Source organism: Neodiprion fabricii, chromosome 6 (assembly GCF_021155785.1).
Source record: "Neodiprion fabricii isolate iyNeoFabr1 chromosome 6, iyNeoFabr1.1, whole genome shotgun sequence".
In the NCBI taxonomy this organism is placed as follows: domain Eukaryota; kingdom Metazoa; phylum Arthropoda; class Insecta; order Hymenoptera; family Diprionidae; genus Neodiprion; species Neodiprion fabricii.
In genome coordinates, this window is record NC_060244.1 from 19738517 (window position 1) to 19754187 (window position 15671).

The window sequence follows — 15671 nt, forward strand, 5'->3', positions numbered from 1 at the left end:
ATGTTGTAAAATTAAATATCCAACGATGCCGACATGATAAAAAAAGGATTTTCGTGAAATATCTAAAGTAAAATAATGTTCTCAATCACGAACGAATCTGTCAGATCATTTTTTACAATTACATTCTCTATTTTTCTTTTGCTCATAATTTCAACATGTTCTATTTTCAAATTTTCAACGGGGTGAAATTTTCCGTGATTGAGAAAAAAAATATGCTATATATTTCTTCCACTGCATTTGACCGCAAAATTTGGTACAGCCGATACGCGTATCTTTGTTTGTTTTTTTTTTGTATATTACGCAGCTGTACCCAAACCCGGAACTATTATTGGGCCTTATCAGTTGTGTCGATAAACTTCCGTAATCGATACGCCGTTGTACGCTATCGGAGTCACGCGGCTGTGACGAATTACACTTACAACAAAACGACCTACCCGGTTTTTACATGCTTACGTTTAAGGATGTAGCGCGTGTTGTTAGAATTGCCCGGTGGAAAAAGATTGGAGAAAAAAAAGTGTCGAGGCAATTATTAAAATGTGCAAAGAAATCTGATGCAGGAGGCTTAGTTTCGAACACTTTTTCTTTCTGAGATACGTAATGTTTGAATAAAGAATTCGTTATAAATTTCGAGTTCAGCACCTTCACCTTCCAAGCATGACCTTGATTTCATGACTTTTTGTTTGTCTCTATTACTTCTATGGAATTAGATACCGTAATAGCGGATTAATTCCTGAGATATCTGCCAAAGTCCTGCGTGAAAAAGGTGACGTTTAAATAGACACGATAATCGCTTTTGATCTCTTCCGATATTCTCTCTATTCGTAAGTTTGCTTTATTTATAGATGGATGAAATATTTGCAGACTATGAAACTGTATCAGACGTACATCGTTACGATGTGAAACTGTATCGTGTTTGAAATAATCCGACACCGTATGCAGCGGCGAAAGTGATTGTACGTACTTTTGGTACTACGCAAAGTGTATCGGTATCACCTGCACCTGTGATCAATCAACCAAATCTTTCGAACGTCTTCTACCTTTCGAATAACGTGGGTGTTAAGTTCACGTATCGCCCGCAGATTGTGTAATGTTTAAAAGTTATCCACGGTTTCGTAGATTGAGGAAAATTGCATGGTAATAAAATGTGTTTAACACGAGTAGCAGAATCGATTTCAAATTACATTTAATTCTACATTTAATTCAAATTCTCTCTTTCCCCTTCAACATTTTTTCTAGTAGTAAATGAAATTTCAATCGCGATAAGATTTCGCTTGTTTGAATAATTTACGGACACTCGTGCGTAATATGTACGTAAGAATCAGCAATTCGCGAATATCTAATTTCGCGAATCGATCTACTTGCGAATTGCTCTAAGGCATATAATTCCTTGTGGTTTTGGGTACAAAATGCAGAAGAAAATTACAGGCCGTGACGCAGCTTGCCCACGGTTCTCAAACCGAATAAATGATTTGTCATTCGAAAGAAACATCACATTTATCCTTATATCACAGCCGTGCAATTTCGTGTCATTTCGACTATCAAATTTTCTGGAGTGAGTTGGAATTCCTAATGGTTAAAATTCATGTTATCGTCATTGTTTCCTAAACAGGATCGAAACCTTAGATTTCAATTTTATAGAAAATATCTTCCCCAAATCAAACATATCGATTATAAATATTCTCTCACTGTTTTTTTATTTTTAAAAATCTTCTCTTACAATTAATATAACGATATCACCTATTTCCAGCCGATTCCTGCAATATATTCTACAGTATACTTAATAGAATCTATATGCAGTCAGCACTTTGAATTAACACCTCGTGAATCACCTTGTATACCCAGATGATAGATGCCGCGCGATCATGGGTTGACAGGTGTGGTGATACACATCACAGCTATAAAGCAGAATGAGGACTGATTTATGGAGAAAAAGTTTTCGATGTCTCAATGCTGTCACTTTATACAGGGTGAAAAGCGAAAACAAGTTGAACAAAGAATCGCGTGTATTTTGATTACGAGTGGTGACATTTTCGACGAACTTCGTTACTGGTCCGTTTTTTTTCAATGAGAAATAAATTGTCCGTGTGTGTGTGTTTTTCAATATACTTTTTATACGTAGTCGAAATAGGTATCTGATTTCTTTTTTTTGTTTTTTTTTTTCAATGCAACTTCGATTACTTTTCACCAACCGAAGTGTTCCAGACGTTGAAATGTTGCTGTGTCCAGAAAATGTAGTATCGATAACTATAATTACGTCAAAATTTTCAAGTAACAGTGAAAACATAAAATTTTCCTGCGTTACATATTCAAAGATGCCGTTTTATGACGGTAAATATTGATCTATTTTATTAACTTGGTCGTGGCGAGTAACGAAATTAGTTTATTCATTGTATATTTTGATCCCTCGTCCGGTATTACCGAACTATATGAAGTATCGTATAGTATAAAATTGCACGAAATCTGCGTACAGAATTGAATTGTCGCAGTAAATAATAATTAAACGAAATGGCATAATGTATGCAGATCAGGTACGAAACGCATATATTACATGCAGCCGATGCATTTCATGCATGTCGGAAATGCTCCACGCCGATAAGCAGGCAGCCGCCGACGATTTATAAATGGATAATTACGAATAAATTGGTTTGTCATTAAAAGTCATGTAATGTCAGGGATAACGCGGACGTAGATCACCTTGAATAACGGATTCTGCATTGGAACTTGCTATATAACGCATTGTATCCTTAATCGCTTGTACATTTCTGCGTTGAACGAGTTTCTTTTTTTCTTTTTTCTTTAATTCTTTTTACCGTCACTGAGAGATGAAAAATACATGATTCGCTGAGCACAAGGGAAAATAAGGTTAGTAGCTCTTGATTATACAATCTGAACGCAAAATTTTATGAAAATTTCCACAGCTGTGTCTAAAATGTATAATCATACTTGTTTACTTTAATTTTAATACACATTAGCCCTTTCTTGGTAGCAACAATTATAATACAGCGAGGTCGTTCCGAGCGGTCTCTGGTCAATTTATTCACTTTGTCCATATATATACATTGAGGTAGGTCAATTTATTCACTTTGTCCATATATATATATATTGAGGTAGGTCGTGGTTTCATTTGCTAAACACGTCTGATAGTAAATTACCTTCGACAAATATAGTAAAAAATGCAGATCTATGCGGTTTTTTTTCTGTAAAAACTCTATTTCCTACGTATCTATACCTATAGGTATACCTATAGGTATAATATAGATGGATACGTATATCATGTATCAATGCGATACGTAACGAAAAAAAAAAAAAAAAATAACCTCAATTTTACCAAAGCTTGAAAGCTATCGCGAAATTATTTCGCACAGGTTATTCAAAGTTATCATTCGCAAAATTGGGTCATAACAAGATTCCAAGATGAACTTGCACCTGTTTTCAACAGTTTAACGACGAGGGGTTTCCAATTATAAATCGGAACGTAAATTTCTATTCGGCTTTATTATTATCTTGAGGCATGATAGAATTTTATTTTCTTACAATTTTGCAGAAAATCTCTCGTCTGAAATACGAAAAATCCTATACACGTCTATTCCTTCGTAATGATGATAAATTCTTGCCTTTACAGATTCCACAAGTTATACCTGGTTGAAGTATTGCTCAATTATACCGCAATTCAACCGCATTTTTCACCTAATGCTGAGAAATAAATGAAATAAAATTTATACGGTAAATCATATATGATAGAATCACCGCGTTACGGTAATCATATGATACATCGGCGATACGGTAATAAGAACAGTCTTTACGTTAGGTCGTGTTCATATAAGAAAGATTAAGCAAAAGAAAAGTTGAAATTGTGATCAACAATGGTTGGCAATTATTACAGTAACTATATAATTGTACAGTAATTTTTTTTATACTTCTTTCCCTCACCCTGAACGTTAAAACTATCGCTTATATACTTGCATATTATAACGACAGGCTATATCTGCATAATCCCAGATGAAAGACATAAATTACACGCCCTACCTTAGCAGAGAAAAAATGGTGAAAAAAAAAAGAAAATAAACAAGTAATCAAAGATAAATCGTTGATTAAAAACGAAGAAAAAGTGTTAATACTGTATGTAACATATGCTCGTATGCATACATTACAGGTTTGTTGAAGTTGCGTATTTGTTAATGAAAAAAGTAGGCAGATCGGTTAACAAGAAATTTTTAAATTGTAAAAAAATAAATAAGCAGATATATAAAAATAGGATAAGGATTCCTGAACCAATGAAAATTAATTGAGAACTGTATAATCTGAGTAAACTCATGATAATGGTAAAAAAATCAATCGGGAGACGGTTTTTACAAATATATACGCACCACTTTTTTGCAGTAATTGCAGCTCCGCGTGCAGGCAAGTTTGTTACATAGCTTAAACGTCCCCTGCAAAGTCGGAGCATCTAAGTATAGACCAGCAGACACGTCGCATAACGCGAAGCGGCCGATTCATTAGAATTGCAAATTCAGAACGAAAGAAGGAAAAGAGGAAAAAGAAAAGAATAATAAAATGGAAAATTTACCGGCAACATTTATAAGAATGCATGGCGGAATGTGATATTTATGCACGCGTGAAACGTCGTAGTTCTGTAAAAATTTGCGTGCGAATATACGTACACGGTGTAAAAGGATGTTAACGACCGCGTTTGAAAATATTGTAACGAGAGTAAGCCAGCGACGCTGGATGGTTGTTGAAACTGAACGCCGAGAAGAAAAAATATACATTTTCCGGTGATTGATAAATGCATGATTTGAAGGAAAAAAAAATGCACGCTTTTCCCTTTTCCTCATTATAATTAATTATAATCGCTCTTGCGATTTTTGTCATTATTTTTCATATCATCCTTACAATATCTGTTGTTTTTATATTTCTCTTCTCCATCTTATGTCTTGGAGCTCTTTACCGGATTCTTACCCCCCGAGAAACTCTTTGCGACAACAGTCTCTTGCCGTATTTCACGCCTAGAATCATCGCACATCTCGTGAATCGCATTTTTCTTACGGGCCATCTATTTCTGGCACTCTTTTCCGCCTGTAGTGCAATCATCGCTGACCCTCAAGACATTGAAGATATAATTATTCGCGCACCTTTGTTCAAGGTATTGCCAGGGTATGTAAGGAGACACACGATCACGATCACAATCAATCTTTCGCAGGGTGAAACTTACCTTGTAACGTTGTTGAGAAAAGTGAGAAAATATTTACGATTTGTGAATTATAATTATTTCTCTTCTTGTCTCTTTTTGTTTTTCCTTTTTTATTCTTTGATTTCTTTACCGCTATTAATTTTTTTCAATTTTTATCTTCAACGCCTGACGCTCGCGTCGTCGTTCTGACGACGAGGTTGACGATGAACTGCAGACCAGGATCATACGTCGGCATCGTCGGCCGTCGTAACGTCACGGACGTTCGTCACACGTACAAGCATGGGGTTGTAAAACAATTTATCGCAGTTCGAAGCACCCAACGCACGTCAGCGCTTCGCTCCTTATTATTTTTAATCAATTAATATGGCCAACGGATCGCAATTATAATCATATTTTGGTGCACTCCCGGTGAACAGGTGTTCAAATTTCAACCGCTGCACGCCCTTCTTCGTTCCTAATTGTGGCTACTGCATGTAATATTATATCTCAGCTCGTAACTATCTTCACTTTTCTACTACTGCTGTGCGATTAATCGATTAATCGACGGTTTCGATTTATCGTTTTTACAATTAATTGATTCACCGACGGTTTCGATTAATCGATTAATCGAATTTGCATCGTAACGATTCTGCAAAAGTCAATCGATATAGGAATCGAAACCGTCGATTAATCGACTGATCGAAAAAACGATTGATCGAAGCTGCCGATTAATCGATTAATCGTACATCGCTACTTTTTACTCTGGCAGAGATATATTTTTCAGAGTACAAAATCAAGATGGTTTTATCATTTGCAAGTGATAAATTTAGTGTACGTTAATATTCTCAGTGATGACGGTTACTTGTAATTTTATATTTTCTTTTAGTACAACGATAAGTTGTTTTTCCGGTCTTATTTAACTTGAAAAAATATAACAATCAGCTGAAGAAACAGATTTAACGTTGCAACGTCCAGACAAATGATTTGTGATAATTTCCTTGTAATAACCATCAATATTTAAAAAATAATTTCAACTATACTCATTTTAGTTCATACGCAATAGAACTTCCTTATAAGTATATACGGATGACATTCTTTCAGCAGACAGTCTGTGTAACGTGTATCTTACAATATATCTCGATCTGAATATAAATGAGGTCGAAATGTTAGTCACCAATTTTTCTATTACATTTGATAAGGAAGTGGTCGGGTATTTGCACAAATGAACGCTGTTGTCCCACCCAGCGGAGCAAGGTGCCCATTTCCTAAAGAGATCGTGGGCTCCATTCGCCATTATAACTACGCACACAAATACACACAAGCGCACGCACATGCTTGTATCTCACGAGAGGCTTGCACGCGTGGCGGAAATGAGGAGACCAAGTCGAACCGGGTAGTTGTTTGAATTTAATCGGTCAAGGCGTTCGCTTCTGAACATGTACAGTAAAATGCACAAATGGCCTTCCGGCTAACTTGTTTTCGGTCCGAAACCAAAATGCGAGTTCGATCCTATGTGAATCACGTTACAACGCATTACATTTTTTCACGTCAGCCGCGTCGCCAGCCATTGTCACATAATTCGTATAGAATCGAACTTGCATTTTGGTTTCGGACCGAAAACAAATTAGCCGAAAGGTCATTTTTGCATTTTACTCTACGTCGGTGAAGTACCTTGCAAATTTGGACGTTGTATGAGAAAACGAGAGGAGAAAACCTCGTGATAAATGCGGGCACACTGGAATGACCGCCAACTTTGCATTGCATTAACGTTCAACTTACGACTGATTTAATTAAATGACTCGCTAATTAAGTCGCGAATTGAATTCCAGCAAACGTAGTTATTTGTGTTACGATCGGCCCTTCGGGTGACTTACCGAGTATGATAAGTGCGCTAATTGTCTGACACAGTTGAGCATTCGCAGTGTTGATAACCCCGTACGTCCGATTGTATACCGCATTCAATACCAATTCGACCTAGGTCTAATTCTTTGCCTCTCACAATCAGGATGAGACGGATAATTTTTATACGACTCTTCCAACTCTCGAAGTCACTCAGTTTTTTCCTCGTATTTTTTCAAATCGGATTGAAATGTGTAATCAATTTTTTAACCAACGAAAGAATTTTTTTTAAAACCGGTGTTATAACGTATTTAGTTATTTGGATAATTCGAAGCGACGTGAAAAAGTCGATGGGAAAAAAAATGGTTATCTACGAGAGTCAAAACGATCGTATAAAAAATCTTCGGCCCAATACAAGAGATCGAGGGTGAAACCGCAACGAAATTAGCATGGAATGCCCTACGTGTAAGAAATTTATGACTTCATTTCAGTATCCTATTATTACAATGCGGATTTACACGATTAATGAAAGTGCTGTCTCGTGCAACTGTATAATACGTTTATTGTGTTGTAAACGATTGTACATTCCGTTTATAGGTATGAGATGGAAATAAATTTTCATTGATTGCGGGCCTCGTTCCACCTTGTGCCGTATTTGTACCGGTTGCATTATGCATGGGGTAATCATAGGTGGATAATTGATGCGAGTATCGCACAGTCGACAAACACAAATGCACGCGAAGCAGACGATTCAATCCATCAGTGTAGTTATTCTTTTTTATCCATCTGCAACAGAACTTCCATATGTACACTCGAATTATTAAAGAAATTGATTGATTTGATAAGTGGTGTCGTAATAAAGGCAATTCATAGTGTATTGAGTATTTTACAGTATTTCTTTACCCATTAAATCAAACCGTCACTTCAGCTCATGAGACTTACGATCAGTGACAAAATTCTCCGTATCAATAGCAAGAAATTTGTTATAGTGACTAAGAAATGCCGGTGAAATGTTTGTCTTTGCAATATCGATTTTAATATCGTTGGCATTGCATTGAAATTTAATAAAATTAGTATTTATTCGGTGTGATCGATTACAGTTGTGAATACGGAATTTTTTCGTTACTTCAATATTAAATCTGTTTGTTTAGTTCACTAAATTTGTTCCGTTTAACAAGACCTTAACATCAATTTATTGTTGCATCGCACCAAAATCAAAATATCGAAATAGGTACAAGAAAATACCGTATACGAGTGAAATAATCGAAAAGAATAGTAACGCATAGTTATAGATTTTACGGTTAAAGCTACGAAACATATTTACATTTTAAACCCAGAGCTGCAATGTTATTCTCGGTTATTGTAAAAAGTTAAAACAACCAAGGACCGCTTAGTATAAGTCACAATTACTAGAAATTTATTTCTGGGAGGATTTTTATTGAGGAGGAGGAGTATTAAAAATGCTAGAAAAGACGTTTTATATTCTCCTCTTCAATTGTTCACAAAAATGAAAAGGTCTTATAATTTCGTTCCCGTCTTGTGTATCATGCATACCGACACCGCGACTTGACTCGGTCGTATTTGCGTTATATGTACTTTGTATTCATTACCTACACGTTGTAATCTTAAATGACACAGGATTAGCATAATTTACATTCGTGTTAATTCGAGCATATGTAGCGTGACTATAAACGTCCAAACGCGAGATATATTTTCTCATAATTTATTATTAAGATCGCGTTGCAAATTCTTGATCCTGTCGCAGAAACAAGTTCACACGTAGGAGCCGCCTGAAAATTAATGGGCCACGACGTAAAAATCTTTTACCATACGATACTTTCGTAACAAAGTTTGGAGCGAGTGATTTCTTCGTTAATTAAGCAATTTTCACCCGAAACAATTTTCAAACACCTCGTAGAGTATCTTAATCGTAGAAACGAGCCTCGTTGCGCCATTCTTTGCGCGAAATAAAGAGCTTTTCTTCGACATATTTAGAACTTTCTTTAACTTTTCCGATGCTTTACAATATTTAAACGTAGAATTTTGGTTGGGAAAACTGAGAGAGCTTTTTCGCCGATCCTTAAGCAACACCTAAATATTTTTTTTAGATTTTACGAACCCATTTTTGAAGCATTTCGAATCGTGGACCTACTAGGGTTAACTACGGTCGTAAAGTCGGCTCGGATAATTCCGCAAAAAGCTACAGGCAAATAACTTTTGCAATATTTCACTTGGTACCGGCACCTGAAGTTTCAACTTGTTTTTCTAGACCATCCTTCCTACACGTGATTTATCTGTCAGCGAACTCGGCGATAGAATGCCGATTGCACCTGACTGGCATTTAAGTGGATTAATTTGAGCTTGAACCGGTTTCGAGAATTCATTAATAATGACCCATTCGACCGTAATTGGCTACACAGATGCACACACTCATATTCTGCGGAATTCGCAACTTTAATGTTTCGATGCAAAAAATCAACGTCCGATTCATTGAGTCCTCGTGCAATTTGTCTTTGTAAATATCCTAATTCGTCAATCTTATTATTTCTGTCTTGAAGTAAACTTCACGTTACCGATTATGTGCAAATCTGGCTTCACAGTTTTGAAGATGTAAAATAAAGAAAAATACTCTTCCAAAGCTGTGCCACCATTGTCCCGAGTCTCGATGCCGCAAAATTTAGATGTACTTTTTACAGGGGATAGTTCATCGTCGTGATTATGTTACAATAATATCTTGTCTAACAAATTGTAATCCAACGATCTGTGAAGGTCGATTTATCGACCGGGAGCATAATGCAGTATAATGGATCACGGTAGATGCCATAATTACTTCGTGCAGTTACGGGGGTGTCTTGGTCGATTTCGACGTTGAAGTATATATCTCCAAATATCAAAGTCCACGTAACTCAAACGCAAAGAAGAGTTTGACAGTCTCATTGTACACGAAATTCTGAATAAAAACACTCCAACACATTTTCATTTGACGCAGAAATAAAGAAATGGCATAAATTCTACGAATTTACTACTGCGATATTGTAGTGTCTATGCCATTTCTTTACTTCTGCGTCAGATGAAAACGTGTTGCGGTGTCTTTGTTCAAAATTGTGTACAAGAATTGGGCTACCGAGCCCTTTTTCGCGCATGAGATACGTGGACTTCGATATCCGGATAAATATATGACAACGACGAAATCGACCAGAGCACCCCCATAAGTAATGAAAATGTACGAAATTCACATCAGTATCCTTAACGAGTATATCTCCAGGTTTTCTGCATGCAGCAGTTGCCGTTATTGCAGTATTATACACATAGTGAGCTGTTAGTTATGTATAATATTATCCACGTTACATACAGAATAACAGCTAATAAGTTATTCGCTAATTGTAAATCGAAACTCCGCCGATCAGCCTCGCGTTAGATTCTGTTCGCAGTTACTCCTTCTTTCTGCTTCGTAATAAAAGGCAGGTAAACGGAAGGCCACATCTTGGTCTTGCGTTATCCTGATTTCAAAATCGTACATATTACACTTATGCGTTACAATACGGGCAACGGTCATACATACATTGATTACCTACAACAAATTACCGCCATATATCAATGTGGCTTCAGTCTATAATTATATTGTTCGCGAGCTTTTACTTATCTGGCTTGATATCGTAATTCGTATTTATCTGCATACATATAGGGTATTCTAAGTCAACTTAACTAAGTTGACTTAACCATTTCACATCCGAATCAAACTTTTTTTCTATTTTGTTATTCCGAATCTTGAGAAGATTGATTTCCCTTGGTAGAAAGTAACTTGATGTTGATTACAATCTTTTTTTAAAAACGTTGTTTAAAAATGTTTGATCAATCTTGCAAAATTAAAAATATTCTCAATATCGGTTTAACGAGTAGAAAGAGCTTTAGTATCAATATAGGTGTGACACGTGAAGAAGAATTGGTTGAAAATCTAACGTTGCATTTATTCATATGGAATGCGCCATTTCCACTATGTATCTATTAGATCCGCGATAAAGTCTCTGTTACAATGATGCTTGGTTGATGGCTGAGCCTCTATACCACATTCTTCGCCGTTCTCGCATTGCTTACTCATTTATCTTTCACTTTATTACTGGCAAGAATAAGACTGGCAACGTAATTAAAATGTGGACAGGTATAGCAGGGGTGTAAATTGCAAACTTTATTTCGCGACGTGGGAAGGCTTGAGTTTTTTATTAAACCTATCACCTATTATGACCCACCTTTTGCAATACTATACTAGATAACGTCTACTGGCTGTTTAAACAAAGTAGAAATTGATGTCAAGGTCACTTGGAAAATTTCCAAAATTTGCTATGTAAAATTATGACTTGATTAGGTAGTACCGAACTAGCTTCGTCATAATTTATTCAATTATATTTGTAAAATATGCATAAAATGAAAATAAAATCGCCGATTATTAGGAGAGTTTATTAATTTGTACAATAATAAATACGAAAAGATTTTTATGGAATTAGTGAAAAATTAATTCACTCAAACGAATTTACAACGTTGGTATCTTATTACTATAACACGGAGCATCTTGATGGTAATGAATAACGCACTTATGCATCGGCGACTGTGCAGAGTGACGGTCTTCTGTCTTTATAAATAATAGAACAGTACAACGACTAAGGTCGTATAGAATTCATGGATAATTTCTGGAATTATCGTCCATCTCGATCTTTCTTCTGCGATCAGGTACAACATTTATTCCACTCCGCTCACCTGTACGAATGATCGTGCCTGCAATGCTCGAACGTTTGTCTCACTCATTTGTTCAGTGAACATGCCTGTCTACATATATTTCTTATCATATAATCGATAATTGATAGGTATAAACCATACGTATGTATTAGTTTAATAACGTTTTGCCAACGATTGCAGAAATTGCCAACCTCCCCGTGTGTCATACGTCCAGATTTTTTCTTCGCATACAAATTATTGGAGGGAGAATAAATCTTTACCGGAGTAGGTGATAATTAAATTTAGTATCAAGCAGCATTTTGAAGTTGTAAAAATGTCAGAGATGCTCGACGGTGTAAAACATCACAACAAAAAATGATAAACCTACGAAAGGGCAGACGTTTGCGCCTGTAAATGTCATGTAGCGACCTTCGATGAGTTAATACTCTATAAAATAGGTTTCCAGGGAATACTTTGCTCCACGCGTTGAGTCATTACGTGGACAAGATCGTCAAGATAAAACAATAGGCCGTTAGACGTACGTACACGATTAGTATTCTAGATTGAGTAACGATCAAGTTTTTTTTAATGAAATTGTTCTCTTTTATTTGTCGAAGGTGTGGCACCTACGATTAACGATCAACGGATTTTTTCCACTTTCCATCGACGTTTTTTCTCCCATCATTCTTTTCTTCTATCGTTTAAACTATACTGCTATACGGCAGTCAACGTATACAGCAGTCCTGCACCTTGTATACATAAACATATCATAAAATTATTTATTACTTCACCACATCATTGTCGGTAGCTGATTTGCGTAATCACTATATTCAGTTACAAAAATTACAACCTACATGTGAGCTAATGTAATTTTATGCATTTACATACAGTTATTGCTGTGGACAGATTAATCCTCATGTGGGTTAGAATATTATCCACATGCATTTTCAATTATTTGCACGTAAAAATCTTTCAGAAATTGTCAGAGTAAAGAAATTTTTCGTTTCAAGTTGTTCTGAAAATAATCTTGGAAGTATAGCCTTCTAAATATTCCTCAAAACCATACCTAAATATCACCTTTCCGTTGAAATACAGGAAACTAAATTCGCGCTATAGGAATTTAGCGTCTAATAGCTGCTGACTTAACATACGTATCGGTACGGCGGGTTTCTGAATATAGGCGCCATCTGCCTTGCAGCTCACCGCCGGTATAGTTCTTGTCTTACCGACAGACTTCTGACAAGTCGGCTGAGCATTACAATTTTCGGTCATTCATTTACGCTTCAGCTACATGCTGTTAGATAGAGTCGCTTATCGACTAGTTTACCGCGTCGACATTTCGGTATAACGTTGCCCCGCGATTATGATATGAACGATGCTTACCTAATTTGGTTAAAACATAAATACAAGATGTTTCGGTAGGCGAGTCAATTATTCACGTAAATAATCCGATTAACTATCAAAAAGTGCTGATGGATAGTTCCGAGCATTCGATATCAATTTTTCGCCTCAATATGCACCCGATTCAATTATTTTTCCACTCACGCAAAGCACAACTTTGGTTTGAATCAATCTGGTAAAACCAGAAAAAATAGTGGGTGAAATTGTTTATTCATATGAATTTAAACAATGACAGTTCTACGTATTGCGAAACGGAAAACTTCGCTAATTATGATTCGAATATTTCATTTTTTGAAGTAATCGGTACATCGTAGTATAATTAACAAAATTATGCCCAATTAGCCTTCGCCTTGCGCGAACGCAATATTATGTCAGTGGTCTTCGTTCGTTAATACACTTATGCACTCTCTGTTTCTCTGCGGCATATTTATATAGAGCATAGGAAAAATATAACTGGTTTGTGTTACGCTAAGCTTTGCACGTGCAACAGCGAATGTGAAGATTTTTTAAATATTGATAAACGAAGCGGTGAATGCGAGTGGAATGGTGATAAAAGGTATAGTGTAATTTTATTTTTATAAGTAATCATTTTGAATTCACATCAAATGGTAAAAAATCGTCCCCTTATAAAGCGAGAACTAACGTTTCAATTATAAGCGCCATAGGCAGAGCAATGAATTTATATTGGCTATTGTCTTACGTTTTATTACGTGCGCCATTCGGCGATTTAATGTAAAGGTAAACATCGTCGACACTCATATTGCGCACGATTCAAACGAGAAAGTTTCAACCTCATTTTGAAGCGTTCTAATTATAATAATACGCATATATATAGAACCAGCTTTGCACGAATGAAACTCAACTCGGTGTTGACAAATGAAAAAAACGAAAAATACCGTCATCAATTCTATATCTTTATTGGCCCCTCTGGGACTTTACAATTTCCCTGAATCTTAAACTCTTTTACAATCTATATTTTCAATTCTATCCTAACAGCTTTAATATTTCCAGTACCACAATGATTGACTAAACAAAAAAAGAAGATCATAAAATATTTTTAGCGAATAATATGACCGGAAAAAAACGAGAATATAAACACAAATAGAAATGAAAACGAAAATAATACGTTGACCTGCTTGAGAAAATTAACCGGATACACAAAGATTTTTGCACGTGAAAAATGTAACGAGCACGGAAGAGAAGGGCGGGAATGTCGTCTCTTGATACCTTTCGAGGTAATCGTAAGAGTTAATGTCGGATCGAAAGATATCTACGTATAGGTATGTATAATCGGGTAATCTTTTCGCGGAGGAACAGGAGAGCGGTCGTCAGGGAGGCGATGAGAGCCCCTCCCGTTACTCGCGTCGTGTTTCTCCTGACGGTCGGCATGGTAACGTCGAATCATCTGCCCCCCACTCCTCGCTCCAACATTCTCTTCCCCTCCTTGATTCAGTCGCCCTCCGAACGTCGGAGGAGCAGGATTGACACGGTTGTCGCGTAGGCTTCTTCTCCTCGTCCCTGTGAAAAAAAATACAACCTTACTCCAAGCTAAAGTGATTGTGTCTCTACCGGTGGCTTATCTCCCTGTCCGAATTGTGCCAAGTGGTTTATCATGAGGGACATGGCTGGTAAAATGGCCGAATTAAAGTTTGAAGCACCCCTGGCTCGCTTCGAAGAGGAGGAGACGTCCAGCCTCAAGAATATCAACTTGCTGACAGGTGGGGAATGGTCAATTTTATTTTTTCTCTCTTGCCTCGACCCTTTTCATCCCCCCCCCCCTCCGCGTGTAAAGCTGCTGCTGACTGAGCTAAGCGGGTATTTGTTATTGTTCGCACTTAGCGTTGTTGGTTTGTGCTAAAGAATGAACTCCGTTTCATATGAGGCGGTAAAAAATCTCCTCGCGATCGGCTTTTGTTTCTTTATTTCAATCGTTTGAAGCTAGCCGCGAATCGCTATCCCCTCGACTTAACATTCCCCGAAATGGACCGAAGTATTTATGAACAGCGACGATGCTGGTAGCTGGAATGAGGAAAGAAAGAGTGGAGAGAATGTTGAAAAGGATATCTTTTCGTCGCGAGAAAAGGATAAACGCGGTAGGGATGCGCCAAGTGATTCGGGGTCGAGAAGGGCCGAGATTCGAGCACACATCCACCTTTCGGAAAACCTTTTTAAAACAAAGTACGATCGGTCCGTGCCGCAGGTGCCGGCAGGTTGGCAGCGGATACCTTGAGGCGCGCGATTTCGGTGAATTTCTTTAACATTTTTACGTTATGGTTACCCGCAGATGTGATCAGGGAGAATTTTACCGAATTTAAATACGATCTTCTTACGTTTATTTGCTTACTTTGTTATTTTTATTGTTGGACGAATACCTCCGTGAACTGACGGAGAAAAGTAACTAGTAGACGTGAGGATTTCACGAGACTGAAGTTAGCAACGTTGGTTAACGTATGAAAAACAAAACATTGCAAAGAAAATCTGTGGTGTCTGATGAGAATGACTTGAAATGGTTTCATTGCGGCTTACATGCGAACTGAATTTCGGAGAATCT

At 36.9% G+C, this 15671-nt stretch overlaps 2 protein-coding genes across 5 annotated transcripts in view; one reads left to right on the top strand and one right to left on the bottom strand.

Moving 5' to 3' along the window:
- The window catches only part of LOC124184231 (arylalkylamine N-acetyltransferase 1-like), a 22476-nt gene extending 17535 nt beyond the window's left edge, over positions 1 to 4941 (bottom strand). The window contains exons 1-2 of the mRNA XM_046573701.1: positions 4894 to 4941; positions 4368 to 4430 (exon numbers count right to left, since the gene is read on the bottom strand). Of these exons, the coding sequence (XP_046429657.1) occupies positions 4368 to 4430; positions 4894 to 4926 (96 nt within the window). The 5' untranslated portion in view covers positions 4927 to 4941. The remainder of the gene's footprint in view (positions 1 to 4367; positions 4431 to 4893) is intronic.
- LOC124184230 (fasciculation and elongation protein zeta-2) overlaps positions 1 to 15671 on the top strand; it is a 45149-nt gene that overhangs the window by 15695 nt on the left and 13783 nt on the right. For 2 of the 4 annotated variants that reach the window (XM_046573696.1, XM_046573698.1), the window contains exon 1: positions 14555 to 14838. The exons of 1 other annotated variant lie outside the window; for it this stretch is intronic. In XM_046573696.1, the coding sequence (XP_046429652.1) occupies positions 14733 to 14838 (106 nt within the window). In that variant the 5' untranslated portion in view covers positions 14555 to 14732. Of the gene's footprint in view, positions 1 to 14553; positions 14839 to 15671 lie in introns of those variants that run through there. One more of the 4 variants, XM_046573697.1, reaches the window with a different exon arrangement.